The sequence below is a fragment of the Lycium barbarum genome, chromosome 8 (assembly GCF_019175385.1).
Source record: "Lycium barbarum isolate Lr01 chromosome 8, ASM1917538v2, whole genome shotgun sequence".
Taxonomy (NCBI): domain Eukaryota; kingdom Viridiplantae; phylum Streptophyta; class Magnoliopsida; order Solanales; family Solanaceae; genus Lycium; species Lycium barbarum.
This window is the reverse complement of record NC_083344.1, coordinates 101,270,211-101,287,101: the sequence shown is the minus strand read 5'-3', so window position 1 is coordinate 101,287,101 and position 16,891 is coordinate 101,270,211. Positions and strand designations below refer to the sequence as shown.

The 16,891-nt window shown below is 36.7% G+C and overlaps 1 protein-coding gene across 1 annotated transcript in view; it reads right to left on the bottom strand.

Annotated features, from left to right (window-relative positions):
• Positions 1-8,104, bottom strand: part of LOC132605186 (MADS-box transcription factor 23-like) — a 29,918-nt gene extending 21,814 nt beyond the window's left edge. The window contains exons 1-3 of the mRNA XM_060318405.1: positions 7,998-8,104; positions 7,462-7,681; positions 4,318-4,396 (exon numbers count right to left, since the gene is read on the bottom strand). Coding sequence (XP_060174388.1) covers positions 4,318-4,396; positions 7,462-7,643 — 261 coding nt within the window. The 5' untranslated portion in view covers positions 7,644-7,681; positions 7,998-8,104. The remainder of the gene's footprint in view (positions 1-4,317; positions 4,397-7,461; positions 7,682-7,997) is intronic.
• Positions 8,105-16,891: the final 8,787 nt, after the last annotated feature.

Here is a 16,891-nt window from a genome sequence, read left to right as displayed (position 1 = left end):
AACATGAAAAGGCAGTAGAAAAGGATGTTGGTGAGGGAACTAACAATGTACCAGGTAACTCTGCTCCTCTAAATAGCAAAAAGGCTGATGAGTCTGACAAAGGACAATCTGAGTCCTCTGTTGACCATCTTTTTTAGGGAAACCTTATTGAAGGGGAACAGAGGAGGTCAAATATGTTAGAAAGTGAGGAAGAAGAAATTGTTTATGGATTTTTAATATCTATTGAAAAAATAAATGATGGGACCAATTGAGGGACCTGGTGCCTCAGACCAAGGGGAAGATAACTCTCATGCGTTATAAGTGCTCTAGTATTAGATGAAACACCAGGTTCTCACCATGTTTCTACAATTGTTATGCCGCTGGGAGATATATCTGAAAGTACAGAACTTGTGACCGTCACTCCTTTTGAGAAGCTTGACGATGAGGATGTGTTTCTGAGCTTAAGGTTCAAAAGAAATGTAGGGTCCTCTCAAAAGGATAAAGTGAGTAAGGAGATGATTGAATCAAAATATTGGCCAACCACCAGAGGAAAGGATAAAGCCCAAATGGAAACTACCTTAAAGAACAACAAAAAGAAACTTGTCTTAAAAAAGAGGACACAAACAGTGAAAAGCACTCTGGGGCTGCTCGATGAAGAAGAGGAGTCACCTAGAAGGAAGGTAGAGAATGTGGTAAATGTGGGAGTGGATGAGGAAGAAGCAGAAGTGGCGGAAGTTTCACTCGCGAAGAAAAGAAAACTGAACGAGGTCGAATCCGAAAAGGCTACTGGGAAGGAAACTGATTTTGAGGAAAGGGAACCTGGTGCTGAGATTTAGAAAACTCAGCCAAAGAAAGGAAATCATTTTCTCAGGAAGAGGACTACAAATGTCAGGAGGTAACCAGGTTCCTTGCCCAAAAAGTGAAAGGTGGAACTATCAAAATGGGAAAGAAAATAAATCTTAAAGACTTAGAAGATACTGAATGGAAGGGTCCTTGATCCTAAAATTGTTGAGAAACTCGGAATGAAGGAGCTTTTGGAAATAGTTGAGTTTCAGAAATGGAATCACTGATTTAAACCCCTAGTCCCGAGCGTTTTTGAGGACGAGGTAATGGATTTCTAATTCAACTTGTTCGCCTCTGATGATACCCTATTTTTATATTAATGGTTTTGAATTCTCTCTTGATGAAAAGACTCTTGGGAAGATTCTGCAAGCTTCCACTGATGGGTTGAAATCTGTTAAGACGAACACAACATCACCTGTTTTCTTGAATATCATTGACAAACAAGAAGGAACCATATTAGGGCAATAGGTCTTCAAGAAAAAACTCAAGCCTGAGTACCCGCTACTCTTTGAACTGGTCAACAAAGTGATACTGCCCTGCGCGGAGAGGAGATCCATGGCTGTAATCCCCGATTTGTTTTTTATCGAAGCTTTAGCCAACTACACTCTTGTTAGTCTGCCTGCTCTCATGATTGAGCAAATAGTTAAAGTAGTCATGATCAGGGATAGTAGGCATGGACTGTCCTATAGACTCCTCCTTATCAAAGTGTTCGAGCATTTTAAGGTACAGGTTAGCCGGGTGACCATGGGGACCAGAAAGCAGATGTTCACTGAGAGCACTCTCAAGGAATATGAATGCATACCCATAATGTTAGGAGTTGGCAACAACTCCATGATTTCAAGTCTGATAGAGGCCTAGGATAGGGCAAATGAAGAGATAAACAAATTGTCACTTCACTTAGCTCAAAAAGAAACTGAAATTACAATCTTAAAGGCTGAGCTACAACAACATGCATAAGGGAAAGAGGTGGACGAGGTACCTTGGAGGGGTTGAAGGAAGAGAATGCTAAGCTCAAGGTTGAAGTTGCTGACCTACAAAAGAAGGTAGAGGACCTAACCTAGCAGCTGGTTCATGACCATCTAGCTGCAAATAAACGCATTGACAAGCTTTTCTCCGAGCTTTAAACTGGATCCTCTCTTTTTCTCAATCTTTTATTCCCTATTCCCAGAACTCCTGATGTTTCTATCTTTTGACTATCCTCTCGTATGTCGTTCTTGTGTTTGGGTTGTACTGACATTAGCACTTCTGTTTGCTTTTAAACTATTTTTTACATGTTGCTTGTACTATCTTTTTGCTAATCAAAGTTGGGCACTATCTTTCTATGTGTGGAATGTTATTTAGCCATGCTTGTTCTGATTCTGCTCATGTTAGTGTTGCCCCAGTGGCCATGAGTTAATGTTGCTGAACCTTTTTTTGTGCATGCCACTATTTTTACTCTTTTCCATAATGCCAAAAAGGGGAAGTAATTCAAGGATGTTAATTAAAGATGATGTGTTGTTGTTGTTGTTGTTGTTGTTGTTGTTTATGCTGAGTAATTCAGGGAGGTTAATTAAATATAATGGGGAGTTGTTGTTTTTTGTGCTGATAACGTATTGTTACGGTAGAAAGATAGGTTTGATTCTCAGGGGAATAAGTGGGGATCTGGTTCTTAAGAGGAATATCAAATTATGCGTTTGTCATCATCAAAAAGTGGGAAATTTATAAGTTATGCTATTTTGTATTTTGATGATTTGACAAACTTATTCGAGGAACCAGATATGCTTATAGAGGGACCAGATGAGGAACCAGATGTGATCAGGCTCTAGCCATTGCTTGGTAAAGCTACTGACACTGTACCTACTGACAGCAGCGCAGCAGCACAGTTGTAGTTTGCTAGTAGACAATGAAATGTCTCTTTCATAACAACATTTGCTCCACTTATACAAGTGTAAACCCAACACTTTGCAAATCAGAAAATCTCATATCTCTCAAAGTGCAAGCAGCCGCCTCTCAAAGTGCTCATCAAGAACAAGGTTGCAACATATTGAAGGACCTGTTCCCTAATCAATGAATATGTCTTAAGTCCTTTAGGTTGTTGAGTCTTTGTCTTTTGTTCTTTAACATTGTATTCCTACACTACTTTCAAGAAGTGCATAGTAGGGCAGATTATTAACCATTTCAAGTTTATTCACTTGGCTAAAGTTAGTCAAGGTGTGTTTCTTTGCAATAGAGTTATTGTAAAGTTCTTGCAATAGAGTTATTGTAAGGGGAGGGATTAATAGTTTCATTCCTAGGTTACAATAGGTTGTAATATGAAGTTGCTCGGCTTAGTGAATTTTGAGGAAATTCTACTCTAGTAGGTCATGTTTTTTAATCCCTTGAGCAAGGAGTTTTTCACATAGATATATTGTGTTATTTACTTTCTGCTTTACTGAAGGGAACAGATAGAGAACCTGGTTCTCTACACTATTTAGTGGACTCATATATTCTATCAACCTAAGGAATGTGAATTTAACGTTCTTGCAAGTGTAATGGGTTGTCATCTAGATTAACCTAAGTAGTTGTTACAAAAAAGATGAGGCTGAACAACGTGTTTTGGTTGAGCTTGTTAGAGCTGTAACCATTGCTTATGGATTGAATAAGAAAAGTCGTGGGAAGAACTCTAGTGTCTGTACCCTGGTTTTGGAATGGTGAACTCTGCTAGTAGTCAATCTTTAATGGAAACACAAGATAAGGAAATCCAGATTATCGTTAGATATGGCAGAGATATATTAAATGATGGTCTGCTTGGGGATACCAGTCGGTTATGGGATTGTACATATTCAGAGGAGTAATTAATTGTTAGAGATGTTGCCACAGATGACATACAATTATGTGCTTGTGGAACCTGCAAGAAATAGGGTAGGATCTACTAATGAGATGTTTCAAGCTCATTCGACTTGACAAGAACTTTTGTGGAACTGTGGTGTGAATCATATAAATTCTTTCAAAAGTATGATCGAAAGATTTTAGTAACCTAGACTTGCAAGATGAGTAAGATGTCCAGAGGGTGTTCAGGAAGGAGGAAGTCACACTTCAACAGAATAGAGCTGGAAGATATGCAAAATATCCATAGATTCGACATTAAGAGAAAGCCTTTACAAAAAGGAGAAGATGTGCATATCAATCCTTGCGAATTCAACACCTCTGTCTGCTCTGATACCATGTTGAAGTTGTGACTATTTATCTAAAAGCTTACAAGTGTTAGAGAAAACAAGCTTCTTAATTATTTAATTATATTATATCTCAACATCATACATAAACTTGTTACAAAGCTTGGTATTGTGCCATCTCCACAGAAGATATGGGTTGGCAAATAGTAGCAAAGGAAGTGGCTCAAGACATCATGGGAATCATATTGCGTTTAGTCCTTAGGCAGGTACAAAAGGTTACAAAAAAATATACCAAGGAATATGTAAACTTAAAGAAGAAAAAAAAGACGTTAAATATAAATTTTGGTAGATGAAGATCCTATACCTTGACCTCTGACATAGGATTCAGGAGATTAAGATGTTCCTCTTTCACTTTGTTGTACCTCTCTATTACAGATCTCACGCTGTTAAATGGTAAATTAAAGCATGTCACATATTTATTTGCACTGCAGTTATATTAAACTTCACAATAGTGCGTGTGCATTTGACCTAAAGCTCATCTTATATATCGTCGAACAAAAGTATATTAACCAAAAAATAAAAATAAAAGAGAACATACTAACTTACAAGACAAAAAAAAAAAAAATTGAAATTACGAGTCAAAAGTAAAATCCACTAAAAATGAATTAGCCAGTAGAAACCATATGTCAGAACAAGTTATTGTACAAAACATATTCAGAAGAGGAGAGAAAAGTAGACAGTAATTTGGCACACATGAAGAGTATATTTTAACTATTGTGTACTGATCTAAGAAAGTCTGTAAGCACATTTTAGAGGGTACACCACAAAAAAATATATATAATTGGAACAGATCATCTTGATCTATTGTGTTGGAAATAATAATTCAAAGTTGTAGGAAACCAGATTTGATTAAGATTTGGTATTTTAATTCATATCTAGTTAGGATTTATAGTGAAATTAATATAGGGATAGGTTTTCTTGTTTTGAGTTAAAGTAGGTTTCATACTATTATAAATAGGGGTGTTGCTAGCTATTTTCATAATAAGAGACAACAAGAGTTGTTGTAGAGATTCATAGAGTCTATCAATAAAATATTTTCCTTCAAATCGGTATCACAACTTCTACGATGCAGAGAATCATATAGCTTTTGCTGCCGGCGGGCGGCACTAGCCAATATATGCAGCCCGTCTAGCCAAGAATATGTAAGCAAACATCGGGCCAATGATAAATGCATGAAAAATATTCATGTTGAGAACAATTGGAAAAAAACCTTGAAGGTTTAAAGGGGCAATCAAAGATAGCACAAAAGGAAAGAAGTTCTCTAAAAGTTGGAGAGGTGGTTAAAAAAAACAAAAATTGAGTGTTGGTGATAAAGTGCATCAACGGGATTGGAGACAAGTGCTTCAACAAAATTAGGTGTTGGTGACAAAGTGCATCAACGGGGTTGGTAAGTGCATCAACGGGGTTGGAGTAAGTGCTTCAACAAAAATTGAAGGTTAGTGACAAGTGCTTCAACAAAAATTGAAGGTTGATGATAAGTGCATCAACGGGGTTGGAGTAAGTGCTTCAACAAAAATTGAAGGTTAGTGACAAGTGCATCAACGGGGTTGGTGACTAGTGCATCAACAGGGTTGGAGACAAGTGCTTCAACAAAAGTGGGTGTTGGTTATAAAGTGTATCAATGGGGTTGGAGACAAGTGCTTCAACAAAAAACAAAAACAAAAACTATGATTTGAGACAAGTACTTCAACATGTTGGAAGATGGTGACAAGTGCACCAAAAAAATTGGATATACAACTTTGAATTACGGGAGAAGGTTGGAAATAATAATTCAAAGTTGTAGGAAACCACATTTGATTAGGATTTAGTATTTTAATTCATTTCCTGTTAGGATTTGTAGTAAAATTCAGCATATGCAATAGATTATTAGGTTTCCTTTGCTCTTCTTAGAGGCTGTTGGCTTGTGAACAGACTATACTGGGATTATAATGCAAGAATTATAATATGGTTGATTTTACAATGATGGAATTATTTAGTGAATGTATTTTATTGGTGTTTGGTTCATTGGACGAAAATGGGATATACGAGATATAATATGAAACACATATTTGATTTAAATTAGAAAAACTTAAATAAATTTTTGTTTTCAATTTTAACCTTGGTTTTCTAACAAGACGTTGAAAGAAAAGCTTTGGAGAATGGCAAACGTGTCATTTTAATTTTATCATGAAGTTAGTAATTCCGATATTGTTATTCCATGTAATCAACGAGTCATTAGGCTTTGATACCATGTAATCAAATGGAAGTTGTTGTATTATTCCAATAGTTAAGCAACGTATAAAAACAGTACATTAGGTGCTAACTTAGGAAAGAAATAAATAGGGATCACTAAGAATCTACTACCTAAATATGACTATGTAACTAAGAATAAAGTCTATATACATTCTATAGCACTTCTAAAGGAAAGATTGTTTTCGTGCACACCTTATAGAAGGTAGCATATTGCCTGCACATCAATTCGCAAATCTGGGAGAAAGAATAAAGACATTTTCGATGTTCAATGCAAGTTAGAGCTTCTGTGAAATTGGATCAAGATGGTCTATCTAGCTTTAGATTTAGGCCAAGAAGGACCTTGCTCTCAGTCTTTGATTTTAATTCTTAACTGTACTATCTATAGTTGGATGATAGAACTGGACTGTACAACAACATTTGTGAAGCTCTTTGCTTTCTAGAACTCGGGACATTTTTTTATCTATTTATTCTTTATCTGATCAAGTGTACACAATAATAGCTAAAAGCCTTATACTATTCTTCACCTCTTGTAATGAAGGCTAAGATTTATGTCCTCCTTCATGTGATTGTTATGATATTAACATGTTTGGATCCTAGCCTAACCAGTTTACCAAGATGGCGGAACTTCTTTGATTAATAAGAAGTACATTAAAATAAAATTATTAGAAGACAAATTAAATTTAGAAATATACTTTTACATATTCAGTTTATAAAAATTTTAAGAAAATATAAATATTTTTGTTAAAACTTTTGATTCACATCCTTAATTAAAAAAGATAAAAATTACTTTTTAAAATGTATATCATTCGAAACTCATTAATTATAACAAAAATTATTTAAAAATTGTGACATGAATATTTTGATCCTAAAACGGTTGAAACATCTCATGTATGATAAATAACTAAATCGCATCTTGATTCAATGAATCTTCTAACAGAACTTTTGATTTAATCACCTAAACACTCGAATCTTTAGTAGTAACAATTTTTTTTCCCCTACGGTGGTTTTAGATCATGACCTGAAGGTGCATGAGTCAATCCAAAAAACCGTAAAGCATCTAAGTCATGATGACCAAAATCACAAATCTATCAATACTTGAACCCTAAAAGGGCAAAAAAGGACAAGAGAAGTTTTTTTTTTTTTTTAATAAAAAGAAAAAGAAGAAGAAGAAGAGAGGAAACTAGCTCTTATTATTGGTTTTAACTACATAGCTAACCTTGTGCTTGAGAAATCATAGATCTTTGCTGTACTGGAGAAAATGATAAGTCCAACTTGAGCATCACAAAGAATTGAGAGTTCCTCAGCTTTCTTGAGTAGACCACTTCTTCTCTTTGAGAATGTCACTTGCCTGCTTGTCATATTATCGATCCTTCGAATTACTGTTTTTCCTCTCCCCATCGCTTTCTTTCTAACTAGGGTTTCCCCTATTCTCCTCTCTGCATATACAGTACTTAGCAAACATATATTAGCCAAAAAAAGACAGTCAGGTGCACAAAGCATCTTGCGTTAGCAGGTCATCTTTTGAAAAATAAATCAGAGAGCTTTCTATGCAATAAAGATCCAAAAATTAGTATGACAAAAAATCATCGATAACTTGAGTAAATAAAATTAAATTAGGAAGTTTTCTTAGCGATATAGATCGATCTAACAAGTGAAAATGCATAAGCATTTATAGGAATTTGAAAAAGGACAAGCTGTAAGGATATACAGAAAAAAGAGCAAAAAAGATCTAAGACTCAAGAAGGAGCTTACTATTTTGACAGAAACTATAAGGAAGAATTAGGGTTGGAGCTGATGGATGGGAGAAGATATTGCTGATTTTTTTATTTGAAGAGTTGATGCTTGAAGCAATTCTAAAGATTTATTATATAAAGAGATGAAGAGGAGCTGTATGGTACAACTAAAACTAATTAAACTACTTTAACAATTAGATTAACCGAATCTCTGATGAGCCACTTGGGGGCCGTATTGTTGACCGCATAAGAAATATAATCTAACTATAAAATATTTGTATAATTAATACAACATTTAATTTGCAACATATATAGAGCTACGCATAACTATTCGGAAACAACTTTTCTACCCCACCAAAAATAGGGTGAGCTGTACTCTCCAGCATTAATATATTTTAAGTCATTTAAAACTTGGCATAATTAGTGCCATATTTGGCTTTCACTGTTAATAAACCAAACATTACTAATATCAGCATATTATAAAAGAATATCTATGTAAATGTAAACTAGTTAGAATGTTACATACGAATACATATCAATTTTAGCAATACCAGGGTATGAGTATTTACTAATTAACGAAAATACTAGAATAGACAAATTTTTCAAAGCAATTATTATATTCTTACGTTATCACGGTATAACAATCTCTAAGTAAATAACCACTATCTGTTAATATATCTTTGATTTATTAATTACCTCCACATCTGTAATCTTGATCTCCCAAAAGCTAAAGTAGTTGCAAGTGGGCGTAAATGATACCTCGTAGTTTCAGAATGACTTTTGATTGGAGTGTAGTTGCCGTACTTCAATTTACAACTTTTAGGTCATTGTCTAACATATAGATGACTGACAACTGTCAGGTAATATTTGGCCTAGGTTTTTGCCGCTTTAGGGTTCTGTCCTCTTTCAGTGACTAAGCTTTTTTCTCAAATAAGTAAAAGGTACGCTAATTTGTTGATGCTCAAATCTTTCCTCAATTTGACACTCTAAAAGTGTCTTTTTCCATTTCTCACTTTTTAACCTTTTTCTGTTCGTTGTCTACCATGCTCAAAATGGTTTTAATCTTGTCCCTTTTCCATCTTCCCTGTTAGAATAGATTACTCCCTGTCTCCCAATTTATATATTTTTTAGTCAGTTTCAAACAGAATGATATATTTATATATTTAGAAATAATATAATTTAAAACTTTCTCTTTTATCTTTAATGAACTAACTTATAGCCACACAAATATCTATGACTTGTTTTAGTCTTTTAGATCACAAATTTCAAAAGTTTTTCTTTATTTCTAAAACTCTATGTGTAGTCAAACTATATCACATAAATTGAAACGGAAGGAGTACAGTATATACAAGACTAAAAAGAAAAACCTTCTCTTTCTCTTAATTCTCCTTTTTTTTTCTCTCCTCCATCCAGAAAATGTTGTAAACTACAAAAAGAAAAGAAAAAACGCGAGAGAAAATGATTGACAAAAAAGAGTGAAAGAAGATCAATAACATATACTCCCTTTGTTTCAATTTATGTAAACCTATTTCCTTTTTATTCCGTGCCAAAATGAATAACATCTTTCCTAATTTGGAAACAATTTCACTTTATGAAATGATTTACAGCTATACAAATATTCAAGATGTATTTTGAACCACAAGTTTCAAAAGTCTTCACTCTTTCTTAAATGTCGCGCCCAATCAAATGGGTTCACATAAATTGAAACTGAGGGAGTATATGTTACACCTCAAATTTTCGCACGTTAAAGTCGCATCATGAGTTAGTCGACGCAGGTTCAAAAAGAAATTATATTGAAGTTAAAAGGGATTGAGCTTATTAATATCAATGGTTACAAGAGTCTATAAATAATATTAGTAAGTGGCGGAAGTTTTGGAGGGTGAATGAATCAAAGAAGCATGAGTTTCGTCAAAAGTCGGCAAGTTGGGAATATGATAACTTGTACTTTTGGGTGAGATTAGGAGTTCTTCACATGCTAAGAAAATAATAATATGAATTTTTTAATCGTATAATGGTCGTTTGTTAAGTTTGGAAGTCAAACGAGTTGTAATACAAAAGTCGACAAAGGGCGTCGCAAGTTAAGTTTGTAAATTTCACTGAAATTTGGGTCAGATGTCACGGAGCTTTTGTCTCAATCTACTTGGAGTTACGGGGTGATCCAGCTATCAAATCGAAGTTCTACGAGTCTAGTTTCCAGGGCATTTTACCGTTTGTCAATACAACATCGGAGTAGAGAGATATTCGCGTTTTCATCCAAGGACGCAAACTGCTGCGTGAACAGTGAACATAGTCGGTGGCTTTATCTTGCCCCTATATATATACATAGCCTTGGACGAAATTTCCTTCATTTCTTCACCATAAAAGGACCAGAAAACCCTAAGCAATATTCTCAAACCTTCTGCCATCAATCACAAACACTCCTAAAAGCAAATCAAACAACTTCAACATGGAGAAAACCATGACAATTATGAAATTGTGATTTCTTCGCTAATTTGCTTCTCGGATAAGAACTTCACCTTGAAGTAACTTGGAGTTTGGAGTGATTTTGATCATCTAAGGTGTATTTTAACTTCCTTTTGATCTCTTTGAACTTCTAAAAGTAATTAAACCTAGAAATTTGGTGAAAACCCCATAGAATAAGCTTTAACAATTCTTGTGAACTCTTATGGACTTGGCTTGATAGTTGGGGGCTGTTTTATGTGGTTTTAACGTGTTGTTTGGAGCTGTGTTGATATGGATTGGAGCGTATTGACGAGGAGGAGTAGAAAAGTAGAATTTGATAGCGTTTTACGGGAAAATTTCGCTACAAAAGGGCCTATAAATTCATGCCCATGAGTTGCTCGATTAAATGTCTAAATGAAGATTTCTATAAGCTATGACCTTGGTTTTGATCTTGAATAGTCCGTATTATGTAGGAAATCGTTCGTAAGGCGTTCGAGGAATTCGGGAAACATATATAACTCCATCGACGAGGTATGTAGGTATTTCTCTTCTCTTTTGTGGCATGACTAGAACTCGACGAACGTTTCATTGATACATTCATTTCGTGAAGACATAAGTCGATCATATTCTTTTACTTGAGCATCCCTCTACTTCATACATGACTTATATTAAAGTGTTGTCCATACTTCCATGTCTCTTTGGTTATCGATTGAAACGTTTTCGTAATAGCTTACCTCTTCTCCGAAATAGCTTGTATTAAAGTGTATTCCCGCATCCTTATCTTTCTTGTCCATCACTTAAAGATGACAGACCTTCCATAGATATAAGTTTCCACTAAACATGAGATGAATAGGCTTCCTTGTGATGGACTAATCTTTATTTCATATATGATTGCATCAAACTCCTTTCATGCTTACATATCTCTTTTGGCCACCGAATTGGAATGTTCCGCTAAACTTGGATTGATCATATACCATCCGAATGAGTTGAACTCTATTTCATGTGTAACTTATACCAAGTATCTTACATGTTCTCCATGTGGTTGTCTCTTGAATTGAAAGGTAAAGAACGTAGCGACAATAACGATAGTCGGAGGCTAACAACGATAGGTCACTCCGACTCTTTTTTATTATATCTCTTCTGAGGTCAGTCTTACATTACACTTATATATATATATATATATATATATTTATTTTCATTACCGAGCCACGCTATAGTCGGCCGGGTAGGCATTTATATGTGCACCTAGACATGTTTCTTTCTTTACCGAGCCGTGTTATAGGCGGCAGGGTAGGCACGTAGCTATGCACCTAGATGTATTTCTTTCTTTACCGAGCCGTGTTGTAGGCGGCCGGGTAGGCACGTAGTTATGCATTGCCACTGATCAGTTGAGCATAGATGATGTTATAATGATGAGCTCACCCCACAGAGGGGATTTATTATTGTTATATGATATGATATATTCCTCCACAGTGAGGAATAATTTTACGGGCATGCATTTACATTTATGTCATGATTATGGTCTCCCTCAGTGGCCTCATTCAGAGTTTCAGGTTGTCTCTACATCTTTTCCCAAGTTATATGTATCTCTTATGCTTATGTTATGTTTATGCTTACTGCCTTACATATTCGGTACATCTTTCGTACTGACGCATTTTGTGTGATGTGATCATGCCACAGGTACGGTAGACCGATTGTTGTACCTTTCTCAGTATGATACCAAAATTCAGTAGGGATGTTCGCACTCCATTCTCCGGAATTGCTGGTCAGAGTCATTAAATAAGATGCATGCATATATCTATAGAGAGTATGGCTATGGGTACGTCGGGGCCACTGTCCCTACCAGTTGATGCATATTAGTGCTCTTAGAGGCTTACAGACTATCAGTCAGTGTACAAGTATTGTGTTTGGCCTTGCCGGCCTTCTGACTGGTTGTCTTTCTTGGTTGTGGCCTTGTCGGCCCTAGTTATGCATATATGTGTTGTTGGGCCTTTCCTGCTTGCAGGTTGTTATGATATACTTCTTACTATTGTTATTCAGCAGCCTCGTCAGCCTATGATTCATGTTATAGAGTTTAGATATCACAGTTGGTTCGCTCGGCCCCTTCGGGTGTTGGGTGCCAGCCACACTCCCAAGGTTGGGGTGTGTGTGGGGACCCCTGGTGGGACCCGACCCCTGATGGGCCCATGATCTGACATGCACTGGTATTGTCTGTGCCAGGGTACAGCCAGTTCGCACATAATCCCTCTTCACGCTGCAGCGCTACGGGGTATCGAATCCGGAACCTCAGGCTTCTTTACATTCCCCTGAGGGAATCGCCTCTTACCAGTTGAACAAGGGGGAGATAATGGTACCTTGAGAGACCGAGGCAGATTATGCGTTCCAGATGTAGATGGACTCAGAGAGATAATTATGTCAGAAGCTCACCATTCTAGTTCTACCTCGTTCAGCTAGGAGGCATGATTTAATTCGGGTGATTGTGGACAGACTTACGAAGTCAACGCACTTCTTGCCAGTTAAGACCACAGATTGAATAGAAGATTATGCCAAGTCATATGTTAATGAAATTTCCAGATTGTATGGGACCCTTGTCTATTATTTCAGATTATGGTGCTCAGTTCACAGCGAACTTCTGAAAATCCTTTCAGAAACGATTGGGTACCAAGGTGAACCTTAGCACAGCTTTTCATCCTCAGACAAATGGTCAGACAAATACGCTATTCAGATCTCATGTTATAATATTCATGTTAGTTCAATACTCAGATATTTATGTCAGCTTAGTATTCAGTTAATCCAGTATTCAGTTAGGTCAGTATTCAGCCAGCCCAGTCTTCAGTCAGTTCAATAGACATTCAGTTTAGTATCTCAGCAGTTTAGTAATCTTGTATTCATTCAGTTCAGTAACCATGTGTCCTTGATTTCAATGGTAATTGGGATGACCACCTGTCTCTTATTGAGTTTACTTACAAAAATAATTACCATGCTAGTATTGGGATGACACTGTTTGAAACCCTTTTTGAGCAAAGGTGTAGATCACCAATTGGTTCGTTCGAAGTTGGTGAAGCAGAGTTATTAAGATCAGATTTGGTTTACCAGGCTATGGAGAAAGTTAAGTTAATACAGGAGCGTTTGAAAACGGCTCAGAGTCACTAGAAGTCTTACACAGATGTGAGGCGAAGGGACTTAAAATTTTTAATAGATGATTGGGTGTTCCTTAAAGTCTCACCCATGAAGGGTGTCATGAGATTTGGCAAGAAAGGCAAACTCAGCCCCAGATATATTGGACCTTACAGAATTCTACGAAAGGTCGGATTAGTAGCTTATGAACTTGAGTTGCCACGAGATTTAGCTGTTGTACACCCCGTGTTTCATGTATCCATGTTGAGGAAGTGTGTAGGAGACCCATCGTTGGGTGTTCCTGCTGATACTATAACAGTTAAGGATGGTTTGACGTATGAGGAGATCCCCATAGCCATTCTTGACCGTCAAGTTCGCAAGTTGAGAACTAAGGAAGTAGCCTCAGTGAAAGTCCTGTGGAGGAGTCAGAAAGTTGAGGAAGCTACATGGGAAGCCGATGAGGGTATGAAATCCATGTACCCGCACTTGTTTTAGCCCGCAGAAGAGATTTATGATGAAACACCAAGATTTTGAGGTATGTAAGCTTTCTTTTCATGCTTTTGGTCGTGTGTGGCCAATTTATAGTGCTATTGTGATGTAGCCCTGTGAGGTAATAATATTATGGGCTGTTGTGACAGGTTGGTAGTGCCATATTACAGGGGAAACTCTGGCGAAATTTTTGTAGAATCCCGAATGTTTAACATTCGAGGACGAATGCTCCAAAAAGGGGAGAGAATGTTACACCTTGAAAATTTTCCCGTTAGCGTACCGCGAATAGACCCACGAAGGGTATGACATATACGACATGTTGACGAGTAAGAAGTAATATTTAATGATTCTAAATGAGATTTCAAAGACATTTGAAGTAGGAGACAAAAGTTGTTAAGGAAAGCAAGGTATATGTTGTGTGTCGGGCAAGAATTACGAGTATTGAATTAATGATCGCTTAATGATATTTTGGAGAAGAGTTATAATGTCCCTTATGTATTCATGCCTCACGTTTCACGTTCAAGTTCATGTATTCGCTATTCATGTCTCATGTTTGGGCACTGATGTTTTCATGAAACTATGTCATGTCAGTTTCCATGCCCCATGTCATGTTATGTCTCATGTTTCACGCTCGTGTCATGTATCCAGCGCTCATGTTTCATGTCTCATGCTTCAGTATCCATGTTTCCATGTAATCACACATTCAGTTCTCATGATCAATGATCATGCTCCCACGTAACCATGTCAAGCTCTTATGTTTTATGTCATCTTTCATTCATGTTCATGTATTAAAGTTATGTCCAGCCATATTCTTAACCATGACCCATCATTCGAGGACGAATGATCCCAAGGGGGAGATATTGTAACACCTCGTAGCTTCGGGCGAAGGTTTGACTCATAAGATGATAATATAATGGAACTAATATGAGGGTTATAGGAAGTGTTTTGAAAACCAATCAAGTCATAAGAAATGTCTTTGGGCAAAGCAAAGTTGGAAGCCACTCTACGGGGCATGTTTGCAAGTGAGTTTATAGAAGGTCTTACTTCCAACGACCATAACCCCTATATTAATTTGGAATTTGGGAAAACGTCCTTGATGAAAGTTGTATCCCTTTGAAATATCTTTCCAACGGTATATTATGGGTCTTGAACAGAGCTGTGTACAAGATGTTATGCCTATTTTACTGAACGCTGTGCAGAACCGACACCCGTCGCTTCTCGGGGCGCGTGAGGGCGCGGGAGAGAGCGGGCGATGGTCCCGCTTTGCGGACCGATCACGCAACTTTGAGTTTTTAGCTGCAGAATGTTTCGCGATGCACCCGCATCGCAGAACCATCGCGAAACAGGTCGATTTCGGGTCAAAAGTCGGGTTTACGCGTTTTTTTGTTATATTTGAGGTTGGGGTTTATTTCCCCAACACCCCATTCCCAAAAATTCTCTCTAGACTCATAGAGAACAAGTCCCAAACCTCAAGATCTTCCAAGGTAAGTTTTTATCATGATTCAAGGTTGAATCCATGTCCCTAATCCCTTTCTAACTTGAGTAAACCCTTCAAATCCATAGAGTTGTGATTGGAACATTTTTGTTGGATGTGGAAAACCCTAGAACCCGAATTCAAGAGGATTGGACTTCAAAAAGGTAATATTTCTACTCCCTAATCATTTATAGTTGTGGATTGATGAATTCTTGGGAGAATAGTAAATGGGTTTGATAAAGAGAATTATATGAACTATGCTAGGGTTTTTGGATTGTTGACTTGGAATTGTTGTACTCATATGGGTGATGAAGAATGATGTTAATTACATCTAATTGAGATTGTAGAATCAGCTATAAGTAATAGAATGGGGATTGGGTGAAGAAAACACCATTAATGAAGGTTGTGGAGCTTCATGCCCACCAAGTGTTTGATAAAATGCTTAGATGATCAAAACATGGATATTGTTGCTAATATAGAATCCCTATGACCTGTATTGCTATAGATTTAAGTTGAAGGGATTAAAGGACATTGTGATATGCTCAAAAGCAGGAAGTCAAGGTATGTAGAACTTCCATCCACATATGGGAATCTCTACGTTCTTCCCCATGATCCGTTTCTTAAAATCCATGAATGTTCAAATCCTAGGGCATTAAACCCAACATATTGGTAGCCCGTATTTATGTATTTATGTACATGAATCTTGTGTCTATATTCGTTATTGTATTCCTAATCTTCCATTACGGTTATTAGGAACCCCAGCTTAATCCATGAATCATGAATTCTTCCTCATGTGTTCTCATTATGCTTATATGAAACTTATTGATTTTATCTATCAAGTACAAGCATGTTTTCAAGTCAATTATATATATGATCACGAACTATTTTTATTACTCGTGAATCAAGAACATGTTTGCAAGAATATGACAAGTTATCTTATGAAACTACACTTCAAGTTATTTCATGAAACCATGTTTACAAGTTATTTCATGAAATCATTTTTTCAGTTCTTTTCATGTTCGGGAGTTGTATTAATACCGAGAAGGCTCAGATAGCCTGAAACTACGTATGCCAACGTAGGATAAGGATCGCTCCGCCCAGTTAGGACGATTCCTTCATATTTTCCCCATTGAGGGATTTTGGATCCATTCATGTCATGTTCATGTCTCGTGCCCCGGCAAGGTACGAGATGGCTTAGCTGATCGGGCAGAGATCAGACTCCACGTTTCTCCCCGTGGTGGTTCATGTCGGTATTACAGATTTATACAGGTTATTACAGATTTATACAGATTATTACAGATTATTACAGATTATTTCATGCTCACAGTACTCATGTTTATGTTCAGTTTCAGTTTCAACTTCATGTTTATATACTCATGCTCATGCTCATG